Consider the following 15,705-nt stretch of genomic DNA (forward strand, 5'->3'; position numbering starts at 1 on the left):
TTGGCGCCGGTTGACGAATCCTCGCGAAATTTTCAAAACTAATGGGGCGCTACGCTCCGCTCCTACCCTGAAAGTCTCGGGGTGATTCGTCAAGCGGGGGCTGAGAAAAAAGGGGGGTCCCAAAACGCGTTTTCCCCATGCATTTTTCCATAGGACCTTTAGACACAGCTACAGCCCGAACGGCTGAACAGAATTACTTGTAATTTGGCAGAGAGGTAGCCATGAGGTCAAGGAAGTGCCTTTTGCAGGTCTGGTGTAAATCTGTTCAGTATTTCCTGAGAAAATAGCATTTAAAAGCATATCAATATCTATACGCGCGCACCGTGCGCGCACTGTGCGCGCACCCTGCCGTGCGCGAGCGCAATTCTGATTGGTTGTTAGATGTCGGTAAACATTTGAATCGGTCGAAACCAGGAAGTGTCGGCCACCATTTTGTCTATCACAGTCTGAGGGGGTGAAAAAAAAAGGAGGAGAACGTGAAAAGGGGGCAGAGTGGACAGTTCCTGACCCCCTAGCCTTGGTCAGGGGGTCACAGAAGGACCCCCAAGGGAGAAAAAAACTTTTTTTTTTTTTTTTTAAATAGCAAAACCTGAAAAAAAAAAAAAAAATACACAATTTAGCATTTAAAAAACCGTACAAATTCACTGAAAAAAACATAGGTTTCACACACGTTATAGTTACGAATTAGCATTTAAAAAACCTTGCAAATTCACTTAAAAAACCATAGGTTTCACACATGTTATAGTTAGCTGGACATTTCACTCGTAAAAACCTATGAAATTCCACCGTTATAGTTACTGTAGGCAACTATAACTCACGCGACCGCAATCCTCTGCTGATGACGTCAGATATTACATCACTGATGACATATGTGTCTTTATGAAAAATAAATATTTGTAATATATGTATAGCTAAAGATTAATGGAAGAAGACATGGGTAAATAAGTGTCTAAATACAGTGATGTCATATCTGACGTCATCAGCAGAGGATTGCGGTCGCGTGAGTTATAGTTGCCTACAGTAACTATAACGGGGGAATTTCATAGGTTTTTTACGAGTGAAATGTCCAGCTAACTATAACATGTGTGAAACCTATGGTTTTTTACGTGAATATATATATATATATATATATATATATATATATATATATATATATATCACTCGCAAAATATATATATAAGAAACCCTTACAACACGTGGAAGAAGAGCACACACTCGAAGAATATAAGGTAATGAAGCATTTAATGTCCCATACGGTCTCCTCCGACCCGGCAAACAAGACGATTTTCGGCTGTCACAGCAGCCTTTTTCAATATTATATATATATATATATATATTTACGCTCCAAGGTTGCCCATCGATTAAGGACGCACTCGCACTGCACGCAGTATTGAAGCCCTTTATTCGGTACAAACGTGCACCGCCATGCCGAATCCATTTGGCAGCTTACATGCCGATAAGCCTGACGCGTTTCAGAGGTTGATTCCTCCTTCCTCAGAGGCTCAACAGTTCAGTGGAGTGCTTGCTTCGACACGCCCCCATTAAGTAAGTAATTTACTGCACCCTGATGTGCTCCGCCAATGCGGTGTTCGCAATGCTTGCTGGGATTTGTAGTTCGTGTCATAATTATTAAGCTCTTTATAGGTGCACTTGATGTCTCTGCTGGAAATTTCTCTAAGCCCTTAGATGGGCCTCAGCGGGTGGGGCACGTTTTCAATGCTTCGTTGCAAACCCATAACACAGCCCGGTGGTTCCAAGCTGCATGGCCCCCAATTATCGGGTGGTGCGTCCTCTGCGGCCGGACTGCCGCATGTAAATTTACGCTCCAAGGTTGCCCATCGATTAAGGACGCACTCGCACTGCACGCAGTATTGAAGCCCTTTATTCGGTACAAACGTGCACCGCCATGCCGAATCCATTTGGCAGCTTACATGCCGATAAGCCTGACGCGTTTCAGAGGTTGATTCCTCCTTCCTCAGAGGCTCGGCAGTTCAGTGGAGTGCTTGCTTCGACACGCCCCCATTAAGTAAGTAATTTACTGCACCCTGATGTGCTCCGCCAATGCGGTGTTTGCAATGCTTGCTGGGATTTGTAGTTCGTGTCATAATTATTAAGCTCTTTATAGGTGCACTTGATGTCTCTGCTGGAAATTTTTCTAAGCCCTTAGATGGGCCTCAGCGGGTGGGGCACGTTTTCAATGCTTCGTTGCAAACCCATAACACAGCCCGGTGGTTCCAAGCTGCATGGCCCCCAATTATCGGGTGGTGCGTCCTCTGCGGCCGGACTGCCGCAAGTAAATTTACGCTCCAAGGTTGCCCATCGATTAAGGACGCACTCGCACTGCACGCAGTATTGAAGCCCTTTATTCGGTACAAACGTGCACCGCCATGCCGAATCCATTTGGCAGCTTACATGCCGATAAGCCTGACGCGTTTCAGAGGTTGATTCCTCCTTCCTCAGAGGCTCGACAGTTCAGTGGAGTGCTTGCTTCGACACGCCCCCATTAAGTAAGTAATTTACTGCACCCTGATGTGCTCCGCCAATGCGGTGTTCGCAATGCTTGCTGGGATTTGTAGTTCGTGTCAGAAGGAGGAATCAACCTCTGAAACGCGTCAGGCTTATCGGCATGTAAGCTGCCAAATGGATTCGGCATGGCGGTGCACGTTTGTACCGAATAAAGGGCTTCAATACTGCGTGCAGTGCGAGTGCGTCCTTAATCGATGGGCAACCTTGGAGCGTAAATTTACTTGCGGCAGTCCGGCCGCAGAGGACGCACCACCCGATAATTGGGGGCCATGCAGCTTGGAACCACCGGGCTGTGTTATGGGTCTGCAACAAAGCATTGAAAACGTGCCCCACCCGCTGAGGCCCATCTAAGGGCTTAGAGAAATTTCCAGCAGAGACATCAAGTGCACCTATAAAGAGCTTAATAATTAAGACACGAACTACAAATCCCAGCAAGCATTGCGAACACCGCATTGGCGGAGCACATCAGGGTGCAGTAAATTACTTACTTAATGGGGGCGTGTTGAAGCAAGCACTCCACTGAACTGTCGAGCCTCTGAGGAAGGAGGAATCAACCTCTGAAACGCGTCAGGCTTATCGGCATGTAAGCTGCCAAATGGCTTCGGCATGGAGGTGCACGTTTGTACCGAATAAAGGGCTTCAATACTGCGTGCAGTGCGAGTGCGTCCTTAATCGATGGGCAACCTTGGAGCGTAAATTTACTTGCGGCAGTCCGGCCGCAGAGGACGCACCACCCGATAATTGGGGCCATGCAGCTTGGAACCACCGGGCTGTGTTATGGGTCTGCAACGAAGCATTGAAAACGTGCCCCACCCGCTGAGGCCCATCTAAGGGCTTAGAGAAATTTCCAGCAGAGACATCAAGTGCACCTATAAAGAGCTTAATAATTAAGACACGAACTACAAATCCCAGCAAGCATTGCGAACACCGCATTTGCGGAGCACATCAGGGTGCAGTAAATTACTTACTTAATGGGGGCGTGTCGAAGCAAGCACTCCACTGAACTGTCGAGCCTCTGAGGAAGGAGGAATCAACCTCTGAAACGCGTCAGGCTTATCGGCATGTAAGCTGCCAAATGGATTCGGCATGGCGGTGCACGTTTGTACCGAATAAAGGGCTCCAATACTGCGTGCAGTGCGAGTGCGTCCTTAATCGATGGGCAACCTTGGAGCGTAAATATATATATATATATATATATATATATATATATATATATATATATATATATATATATATATATATATATATATATATATATATATATATATTTGTTCCATGGGTATTATATTCTTCATTAAAGAGTCAGCATTGCACCCAAACAACTTATCCTGTTGTTGCGCTACACTTGCCACCTTACTGATTTCTATATATTGCTGTGTAATGGTCTCTCAACTAGACACCTTACATTGTCGTCAGATGACTTTTCTGGAACCGTTTGTTTTGATTACTTGTTTAGTTTCAGCTTTTTTAACTGGTATTGCTTTGTTTCTGTTTTAAACATATTGTACAGCACTCTCATACCCCAGGTCTCTTTATAAAATTCCTACTAAATTCCTACTAAATGAATAAATAAAAATAAATAACCCATATTGTGTCCCTGCCACTCACTAAACTGCATTTCAATGTAAGCTTAAAATGAATAAATGAAATAAGAGAATTAACTAGTTAGTAGCAAAACAGAAATATATTATGTTATTATTACCCCCTTTGTGGAGACACAAAAATCTACATAAAAAAGTAGTAACTGCCTCTAAAGCCATTTTTCAGACAAATGCCGATGGCATGTCCCTAGGAGCATCAGCAAAAGCTAAAACCATTGTTAAAATCTGATTCAGTGCCACCACAAACATTGTACTTTCAGCAAAAGACAGTCATCATTTAAGATGTTCAACATTCACAAACATGTTTTTCATAATTCAGACTGTGATGAAGGTGACAGGAAAGAAAGCCAAGAAAATGTCACTCACTATTACTAAGCAACTTTTATACTATGGGTGAGTAAACAATGGTGGAAAAACAGCATCTTTGCAGTATATCATTACGTTCTTTTTAGGTCTGATCACTCCCAAAATTTCACCATGTACAAATCCAAAGCATACATGTAAAACACCAATTTGTCACAACTGGCAGATTTTCATCTCATCACGTGAAGTGCCAAGTTCAATGTTTTCAGTGTGTCCCCCCGGTTGTATCAGTCCATTAAAAAAAAATCTAAAATACACCTCTTTTCAGGAGTTGTTTCATTTTGTCCTACAGTGAAATTCTATTATATCAAATCTGAGTTCATTAATATTATGTCTTGTTTCCTCAAAGTTTTTTACAACTTGTTACCTCACATTTTTATGGCGTATTCTTTGTTAATAATGTTGTTTTCTCATTGTATTTTCTGTTTTCCTATTAATGCTTTTCCACAGGGATTTGTCAAGCAATGTAAAATGTTTGCTGTGTTCAATGTTGCAAAATATTAGATTTTTTTTGCAGTATGTGGATGATTGGCCTAGTCTCCATTGACTATGGAATTGCTGTAACTGCAACACTTTCAAGTTTCAACATTCCCTAAACTCTTTGAACTTTTATTGTATTTGGTTTCTAGATGGTATCGCCATTTTTGGACTTGTTTCTCTTCTGGTATGCAAGCGTGGGTGGACCTTTTCAAAGATTTTTGAAATCTGGCTGTTTGAAGTACTAGCCAGTTCTTCGTGATGGAATGTTTATCTTGTTGCTCAGTTCTTAATATTGTTTCTTGTCTTACATGAGCTAATTGACTTGTAACTCTAGTTATAATATCATTTTGCTATCTATCCTTCTCACTGAATTTGTCACAAAAAATGCTTTATTGCCTTTCATAATCCTTGGATTTAGAAACAATCTCTTTTATTCTGATTAACTGTCAAAGTATATGATTTGCATTGGAAAGACAATTGTAAAATCTTTCATACTACATATTGCTGTTTTTTTCAGCACATTTGTTGACATTGGTTGTTGTTACCTTCACACCTAATTTGTATATCCAGGAATGCAATGCTTTTATATTGTATGCCATGAAGGAACATTGTCCTGTTTGCCTTTTTTCAAATCATGTATGTTTACTAAATATTCAGCTTTTAACCTTTTCCATGCTAATAAAATATTATCAATGTAACAATTATCACCCTCCACTCTAAGATGAGTTGGCAAATATGTACTCTTGCTCACATTTATTAATGAACATATTCATGTTATGTTATGTTCTCTAATATTTATAGAGCACACGGCTACTCCCCGGAGTGTCCTGGCACTGAGAAAACAGAGGCCCCATAACATCAGACAAAGCATTCCACTACACCGAAGCTCACAGCTGGAAGAGCCATGTTTTTAGACTCCTCCTAAAGGTCAGTAGGTCCGGAATCTGTCTAAGAGAGAAGGGCAGACTGTTCCATAGCCGGGAAGCCACTGCCTGGAAAGATCTACCCCCTACCCGGAGAGCAAGACCTTTGGGGCTGAGATCAGAAGCTGAGAGGAAGATCTCAGGGTGCACTGCGGAATGTAAGGTTGAAATATTTCCCTAAGGTAGGGAGCTCCAATCTTGTGAAATGCTTTAAAAACCAGGACCAAGGCTTTCAAACGTATTATTTTCCACACCGGAAGCCAGTGAAGCGAGGACAGAAGCTGGGTAGTATGAGTCCTAGGGCCTGACAGAAAAATGGCCCTCACTACCATATTCTGAATCACCTGTAATCATCCCAGAAGATACTCAGGAAGGCCCAGATACAGGGAATTAACATAGTCCAGTCTGGACACCAACAGGGCCTGGACCACTGTTTTCCTGTAGGGGACTGAGAGCAGGGGGAGAAAGTTCCGCAGCATTCTCAGCATGCCGAAACAAACCCCAGCCACCGCTTGGACTTGGGCCTTCATGTCCAGAAGCTTCTTTTTTTTATAGACCAGAAAAGGTTGGTTGGAATTTTTAGGCAGCACTTTTTTTTGTCTGAATTGTTTTATGCCGCTTGTATCTATGGTGTTGACTAACTGCATCCAGTAGTCATCTGCTACCCCAGGTTGCATTAGCAGAATTGTTGCTGTGTCTACAGGTAAGCACAGTGAATTACTATAGATATTATGGGTACTGACTGTGCAAGATGGAGTTGTTTCTTACTCCCTCTTTCCTTTGTGTGATTCCAACATCCTTTCAATGGTTTTCAGAGATCCATGATTCTCCTGCATATGATCGGATGGAGTCTACCTTTGTCCTAAAAATTTAGAGGAGTTGGGTGAATTCACCTGACTGGAAGAGGTGCGAGAACTTTGAGAATCCTTTGCTAGTTGCCTCAGCTTTCACAGTGGCCCTTTTTATACAGGCTTTCCTAAAGTTAGCAGAGGTAAAATTGCTCCCTACATAGGTAAAGGTTCCTTCTTTCTCCAACAGTAGGTTTTCCAGAAATATTTGTTGTGTTTGCAATCGTACCAAGAACTCCAGTTTACAGTTCACTCAAATGCAGTTTTTACAGCGAGTATTTAGTGTTGCATAATTTACTCAAAGAAATTTAGTCATAGAGCAAATCATATTGCAAAACTCACTCATAAGCAATTTTGTTAGAAAACAAATATTCTTACACAAACTGAAGAGCCATTTTATGATGGAGTAATAGAACTGGCAGTTCACTCAATTGCAGGTTTTTCATATAATAACTACTCAAATGCAGTATACTTCAGTGCAATTTCTGAAGGAGTAAATATTCTTACATATTTTACTCAACTACACTTTAATATGAAGGATATTTTCAACTAAGTGTTCTTATCCTGTTTCCTTATATTGGAGGGCAATCACACCCATCCACCCATTTGTTGCCATACTTGGTTACGCCCATTTATTTTGGAGCCATGTCTTTTTATGTGCCGAAAGAACAAATGTAAGGTCCTTCGAAGACTAATTCCTCAGTTGCATTTTGGTTGGGAAGGCTCGATGTAGTGGAAAAGCAGTGTGCATCAAAAATGATCTAAGGTGTGAACCTCAATGCACCGCTACTGATAGGAGAGGAATGAGGACATTTAAAGAATTATGAAAGTGTTTATTACCATGCAAGGCAACATGATTTCTGGTGGTTGATGGTCTCAACAATTGGCAGGAGTTCAAGAAGGACCACAAGGCAGGAGGCACGGTCTTTTTTTAAGTGCATTTACTATACCTTGGATGGAAGCTATCTTCAGTTCTGTCACTTACTCCGAAGCATGACTGGTAGCCTGTAACGAGGTAGTTGTCATCAAATTTGTTCTTTTATTTGTTTGTTGACTCAATTCTCGATGATCTATCTAAGGCATACTAAGTTTGCAGGTGGTTAAGTTGTCATTGTCGACTTTGACTTTTTTCATAAGTGGGGTTGTGTTTGGTTCTGAATGCACTGGGAAAGATGCCATGGAAGCGTTGTTTGGGAGCCATTAAACTTCTAATGCAAATGTTTTCACAGCAGTGGAGGAGCGGAGTTTGAATTCTTACATCCTGAGTTTCAGCACAACAAGGATGTTAGTGACTTTGGGACTAATTTTAAGGAGGTTCACTTACTTTTCTTGAGTGGGTGGATAGGAGGAATGTTGTTTGTTTGTTTAATGGTATGTTAATATGTAGCCTGATTTGATATCTTCACTTGATGAAGAACTGAAGGTTTTACTTTTTTCAATTGATCCTAATATCAGAAGGTCAGGTATAGGTTTGACATTGTCCTTATGATTCACGAGATTCTCTCAGTACTGAGCATTTTCCAAAATGACTATAAAGTCAACAAAAAGTACACTGCACATCAGATAACACCCACCAGAAAAATATTGTGTGACTTGCTGTCAGTGGTGAAAACAGCATAGAGGAAAGCGTTGATGTTGAAGATCAGATCATCTTAAGTATTTCAGGTAAATAAGAGTCACCAAGTCAATGCTGCATTCCCCATTTTGGGAACATTATCCAGAAATACATTTCAAGAGAAGATGTAAGAGACATACCTATTTGGACTACTACATTGCTGATGAACATCTGGGCAAAGACATTTCTAAACAGCATGCACTTCTGCAATTCAATTGAAGGGAAAGCTGTGACCTTAATTATTGCTTAAATGTTACATAATGTAGATGTATCAGATATAGAATAGTACCAATTGCTTACATTCTTTTTTTTCCACTCTCTCTTTCGTAAGTCAACGTAGGGAATGGCAACAGTGTCATTCAGTAATAGGGCTTGTGGGCACATTTTTGGTAACTAGAGAAAGAAAGAAACAGTAAGAGTAAGACATGCGGGCAACTGAGTATGTGATTTTGAAACATAGACGGTGATGTCCCTGATGGCACGGTAAATGCAGCATTGAAGGAACATTGAGAGGTAAAATGATGGTTCCAATAAAGTGCATTGCAAATTGTGGCTTACAAAGACTCAAACAATTCAGTACAAGATCCTGACACTAATACTTCATTCTTCTAGGTGTATTGGAGCAAGTTAGGGCAGAATTGGCACATGAAAAACTGCGTAAATAGGCCGGGCACCTGGCGCTAAGCTGGCTGCGTAACACAAGCAGCTGAACCACCCTGAAGGCCAGCAGAGGAAAACACAGCTCCACTGTTGCAAACACGGTGGTTCTCTCACATCTAAGTCTTGCAGGAGAACCAACAGTTGTTGAGTGGATGAAGCATTCAGCATTTTCTGGCAGATGTCCTGTTACTGTCAACTTCTAACTGAAGATCTTACACTCTCTTGAGGGAGGTTTAAAGGCTGTTAACAGATAGATTAAAACAGGGTCAATATACATATATGTCCAGTCAGTGCTTCTCAATTTGCAAAATAACAGTAAACATGAAAAATAAGGCAGACAGAAAAAATCTGACAACTTTGTAACAATTCTTAAGTTATCAGAGACTATGTGCCGTAGGAAACAATGGGCCACTATTATTCAAGGCACAAAATGCCATTCTATGAGTCTCAGTGATCCTATGTCTGTTTGATCACAGGAAACAGTGAACTGGTAACACCTCTAAACTATACACCATGAAGGTTTGGCATTTCAGTACTGTAGCACAGAGGAGCATCTTTCTGCTGGGAAATTCATGGCTTCATGGGTGCAAACTTTATCAAGATCCTTTTGGTTATGTCTCTGAGGGGGCAAGAGAATTAGTGTGAAGTCACACTGCTCTAATCAGCAATGGGCTATTGTGACAAAAGGAAGGACTAATGTGAAAGGCAGCATTATAGCCAATGGGGAGAAGAAGAGATTGAGAGTAAAGGCACAGAGAAACATTTAGTTAGAGAGTGAGAGAGAGAGGAAGAGTGGCGAGAAACAAAACACCAAAAGAAACAGGAAACAAATATATATGCATGTACCCTGCCGTTAGTTTACATATGCATTTTAGAGGACTATCACAAGGAGTGAATGTGCTATAGTGCTTCAGTGTATATAAGCTGAAGCAGTCACAGGCCGGTTGTGATGGCACAGTGCAATGCAGGGAATGGTAAAAGCCATCTACTTTCTATGAAGTGATTTAATTGAGTGTCATCTGAGGCAAGTCTGAAGAAGACACAGACCGGGGGACTGGACAAGCTGTCTTGTCAGAAAATTATTTCTAAGGTGCATTCACTTAAGAGCAATGCCCATGGTTAGTTCCTGCCCAGCCCAATGCCTACAGTTAGTTTCCACCCAGATGCTGCTCGTTAACCATAAATCTCTCAAGATAAACTTGATAGTCGATCTTTGAATCCTGCTTCAGGCCCTAACCGGGTGAGCCGCTTCATGCTACCGTGCATTGCCAACGATGAGAGGTCAACTAAAGAAGCATAGTTTTTCACTGTCTCAATAAGTTCCTTTGCTCACTGCTTGCAGCAACAAGCAGGATGGATGTTGCAGGCGTGATTGAAAGCTGAAAGCCCCTTTTCAGGTACAGGCACCATAAGACCTAAAGCATGGTTGGAGCAACTTTCTAATAGTTTGGTGAGATGCATCTTAGATGAGCAATCACCAGGGCAGCTTTTGCTTCCAAATGTAGGTTGGATATTTTTGAGGATCACACGTCATTGTCCATGTGTGAGCTGGGGTGTGTTAAAAGGCTGTTTTTGGATCGATCCCATGTGGAGTGAGTGCAGCATGAGCTGCAGAAGCCACATTAGTGCGGGGTCTCATGTTGTTGTAAACCTTGCAGGAGACAGAGAAGTGTTTAGCCAAGGTCCGTTTCGCAGCAAGATAGGTTTTGATTGGGCAGGTTTATGTTGAACCATTTTCACCGTCTTTTGGCATACCCATGTGGTTGGGCATGGCCTGAGGCAAGGCTGTCCTCCAGATACGACAATAAATCTCTGCAGAACCCTCTGTACCTTGTGATGTTTTGTTCTTTTTTTAGCTGTTTTTTTTAGGTGGTTATTAATTCCCCTGTTGAAGTCTCTGAATTTTAACCAAGTAAGGCCAGACATCTTTCATCTTTCAGATGCTTCCTAATGAATGTGTTCTTTTTACCATTTCATCATTCCTGCGAGTCGCTTTGGCGCCCAGGAGATCGAGACACGAGTAATTGATGTACTTTATTTCTGGGCTGGGTTATTTTGTTTTATTGACTTCTATCTATTATGCACATTTTTAGCAATGGTTCTTATGATGATATTGTTTGTATTCTTTTATGGCTGTTTTATCAACTGAAGGAAGAGTAAGGAAAATGAAAATCAATCACCAGTGTAAAAAAGACTGATCCAGTCCTACATAGGCAGTAAAACTTGAGATTATGGAGAAGGTCACAGCTCCAATGAATGGGTAAGGCAATTCAGACCCCCACAGTATATTGCACAGGCAAGCCTAATCCAGGCTAATGGGGACAAGAACAAGACCCACATGACAGATTTTAGGTCTATATGGGAAGTGACGCTAAGTCGCAAGGACCATCCTCTTGAATCCTGACTCGGGATACGTGAAGTCCTGTGCAATGCAGCCGCTCTTGCCTAGAAATCCCTTTGAAAGGTCAAAACCATGTAAGATGGGTGCAAGAGAAGAAAGAGAGGTAATGAGGGAGAGGGAGAGAGAGAAGGAGAGGAAAGAGAGAGAGAAAGAGAGAGAGAGAGGAGAGAGAGAGAGAGAGAGAGAGAGAGAGAGAGAGAGAGAGAGAGAGAGAGAGAGAGGAAAGAGAGAGAGAGAGAGAGAGAGAGAGAGAGAGAGAGAGAGAGAGAGAGAGAGAGAGAAGAGAGAGAGAGAGAGCAGATATGCAATTTTGAGAGGGAAAAGTGGGTAGTGTTAAAGTGCACCTTGCAAACTAATTGCACTTTAAGATCAAATGAGAGTGCTACATCAAAAGTTCCTTTTGTGGACCCACATAAAACACAAAAATAGGGCTAACTGAAAAGGAAATATGTATTAGTCTACAATTATATGTTTACAGCTTTCATGTAACTATTTTGGGCTCAATTCACATAGTAAAGTGGGACATTACAGGCAGAATCTTGCATGTGAAATGGGTGCATTAGTAGGCCTGAAAGACCAGTCGTTATGCAAATTTCCAGGTACTATTGCACTTTTCACATTACTTTTATAAGGCAGCCTATCCCTCCTGTATGGAATCGACCATTGGGCATATTTCTGCACAGTGAGAAGGACAGCCATAAGGGCTAACCAATCTGGGGGTGATCCATTCCCAACCTGAAAGGCCTTAAGACCATTTCCATGGTGATATAGCATCAGATTTCACTTTTTGAGAGCCAACAAACATACAATCAAACCACACCTTCTAAATAATGCCCACTTCCTGCCCCTTGCATGAGATTTCCAGCATCAGACTTCTCTGCACTGGTGTCAGAGAGATCCACAATATGAAAACCATTTATGCCTGCCAGGAATCCTTTTGTGAATTTTTCCAAGTTGAAAATCAACAATTTTCAACATATGTCTTACAGCTGAAATGCTTTTGTGAATTGGGCCCAAATTTGAAAAAAAGAATAGAGCCACATCCAAAGTTTGATTTTTTAGTAGGCTAAATGCAGGTTAATTGTGAAATAATAATGAGAAATGAGTTGCCCCATTTCTAATGTTGTAGGTGGGGAGGAGGCACTAGTAACTGCAAACTATAATGGGCAAACAGAATGGACCACCAGTGAGATTTATGCAGATAAAATGCACAAACTTACAATGATACTCCTGTACTTGGTTACAATAACCGTGAGAGCTGTGTATTGAATAACGCGGATTAAGGTCGCTGATCCCCACCATGATAGGAAAGTGAGATCCCCTCTCCTGTTTATATGGGATATACTATGCCTAGAGGTTAAAAGGGGGACTTGATATGATTGGACAGCTCCAAACATGCAGACCCAGATTACACCTACATGCAATCAATGAGAAAGTAAGAAATATTAGAGGAAGCATAATGTAGCCACAAATTCAAGTGGAAGAAGGAAACTCACTGAAGAAGAGAGATGAAGGAAGAGCATAGCGAGACTCCAGCTTTAACTGCAGCAGAAGAGACCTGAGAGGTGTCCACCAAATGCAAAGCGATGATTGGTAATTCAGCAGGCACCCAGAGGGAAGTGTAGGAATTCTGCATGCATAATCCATCAGAGGCAGAGGTAAGGATGAAACAAGGGTTAGGCATGCATTTCAACTGACAGAGAAAACACAGGTGTTAGCAAGTGACCCCCTTATCTTTACCTATTGTTGTAATAAAGTGTTAATTTTTTCCCCATTGTTTTTCACTTTCATACCTTTTCCTTTTCTTGCTATTGTATCTTCTAACCTTTCTTTGGAACATTCGATTAGCCCTGGAAGTCTGCTGTGACTAGAGCCAGCCATATCACTTAAGGAGAAGTGTGAAAAAGTGATACTGAGGCGTGATATGGGTGTTTGGAATGCTCTTTCTGACCTCGCCTCCAACCACAGGTTCTAAAATGTTTGTCTTGGAACTGACTAAGGTTTTATAGGGTGGTATGGTCAAGCTGCAGGTGGAAGAAGCCCATCAAGGTATGGGTGGTTGTGCACAAACACAAGGGTGGGTATAGGCCTTTAGCCAAAATATTTGGGGATGTTTTTACCCTTTTCATTATGAGCCAAAACAAGTCATAGGTCCCAAGTGATCGAGTGATAGAGTTTAAGCTGGTCTACCTTGGAGATACCAACTAGGACACACACACTCTTCCTCCTCTTTGCAATGCGTATGCTCCTGTTGCTGTCTGCCTGTGAACATCTTATGTTTGGATGGCAGGGAAGAGACAACCACAGCACTCCTGGAAGGGTACACAGTTACAAACATGTATAATTGTCAACCCAAAAAACCAATGTCAAAATACAATGTGAAATAAACAATGTTCTTGGTGTTAAAATTACAAGTTTGTAAAGGGGAAAGTAATGCTTTTAAGGAAAGCCAGAGGGTTCAGCAAGACGCTGATTTGGGGACTCGCACCATGTCTACACACAGCCCTGCCAAGTATCACGCATCAGGTGTGATGCTCACGCATTTCAGTGTGGTGATCCGCATCACCGCACTGAAATGCAAAGTCACACATTATAGCGCCTCCGCAGTTGTCAAGTCGGAGGCTGCTATAAACAACAAGCAGGAACACTGGAAATCACTTGTGGTGAAAAGTCAGCTTGACATAGGTCCAGAAACATGAACTGTTTACTGTTTGTATAGTACTACAATGTGTAAAGGCAACAAGATTTGTCTCATGTTTTTCAGAAGGTTTTCACTAATTCAGCGTAAATGTTGGCGAGATCTTATTATGACAATTCTATTTCATAAATTATTTTAACATGACTTAATTGAAAGGTTGTCAAGAAGTGGCCCATATTTGCCTATATTTAGCCACTAAATAGTGGTAGGGTTATTGATATAAAAACACCCATTTTATCAAAGGATGACATCACAGGAAAGACTTCATCCAACCTTTGGCCTGATGGTGGGAGCAAATGAAATGACCCCATCCGGCCACCATAGGCTCCAAATCAGAGGGATGTCCATGTAGCTTTCAGCCCAGATGACATTGCCCAGATCAGATAACAATTAAATCATGACAGATGTTTAATCTTTAAGGACTGTGGTTAGCCTTAACCTCATATATCGTCACCAGTAAACATACCAGCCTTGTGCAGTGGTATGAGTTGATGACTACATCTTCTATCACTCCATCTCTCTTTCCTTTGTTTCATCTGTTTCATTCCCTTTCCTCCTATCACTGAATATGACAGCAGCAAGCACCCTTACCTCTTTCACCATATCTTTGGAATCGCTGACATATTTGTTAATCATCTTCTTGTCACAGGGCACCTGAAGAGAACTCAACATGGACAGTTTTGGGATCATGAGGAATACTGCTATGAAGAGGAATCCTAGAAGAAAACAAAAAGAGGTCATATGAACACAAACAGGAATGTGGAAGAGAACATAGGGGTTGCTTATTAATTTGATCTTATGACATCTAAGCACCGGAAGCAAATGGGCTGGTGCACAGCAGCTAAGAGTTAACCTGAAAGACAGAAAGGACAAACTGGCACATGCATCAAAAATGCCATTTTCGCTTCCTTATTAGGGAAAAATAAGGATCCGCTAATAAGGAATTGCAAAAGCCAATGCATGTAGTAATTGCTAAAAAAAATAGTGATTCCTACAAATTCCTTAATTGTGACTTGCAAGTGGCTTCCCATTCATTCCTATGGGCCAAGTGGCGTATAGGAATGAATGTGAATTGCATACGCAATTTGCTAGTACCCATTAGGTACTTGCAAAGAGAGCATGCAATTTCAAGAGTGCAAGGGTGTCAAAAATACACCCTGTTGCACCCCTGCAATTGTAATGTGCACCCATGTTGTGCACACACATGCCCCAAGGGCATGTGTGTGTGTGTGTAACATGTAACTTTGAAAAATGCACTTTAGTGCATTTTTCAAAGTTTTTGCAAATTACCGACCAGTTTTTTCTCGGTAATTTCCGACCCCTAATAGCAAAATCGCTATTTTAAATTGCTTCTAGCATTGCATTTAAGGAATCGCAGTTTGCGATTCCTTAAATGCAGTCCCAAATGCAAAAATAATGGTTTGCGACCGGTTCTTAGTTTGATGCATGGGGCCCAAAATGCTCAATGTTTATATGGGTTTGTGTAACATTGCTTCAGAATCTTGTGCAATACTTGGGGATAAAGATAGGGCACACAGAGTTGATGCAGTGGTTATTGGAAGACCTTGAGGACCTCACTCTTGAAGGCGT

General features: G+C 41.5%; 1 protein-coding gene across 3 annotated transcripts in view; it reads right to left on the reverse strand.

Annotated features, from left to right (window-relative positions):
• Positions 1 to 15,705, reverse strand: part of THPO (thrombopoietin) — a 248,356-nt gene that overhangs the window by 20,251 nt on the left and 212,400 nt on the right. For all 3 annotated transcript variants that reach the window (XM_085635517.1, XM_085635516.1, XM_085635518.1), the window contains 2 exons: positions 14,707 to 14,831; positions 8,657 to 8,749 (listed from right to left, as the gene is read on the reverse strand). In XM_085635517.1, coding sequence (XP_085491643.1) covers positions 8,657 to 8,749; positions 14,707 to 14,831 — 218 coding nt within the window. The remainder of the gene's footprint in view (positions 1 to 8,656; positions 8,750 to 14,706; positions 14,832 to 15,705) is intronic.

The sequence above is a fragment of the Triturus cristatus genome, chromosome 11 (genome assembly GCF_964204655.1).
Source record: "Triturus cristatus chromosome 11, aTriCri1.1, whole genome shotgun sequence".
Classification (NCBI taxonomy): domain Eukaryota; kingdom Metazoa; phylum Chordata; class Amphibia; order Caudata; family Salamandridae; genus Triturus; species Triturus cristatus.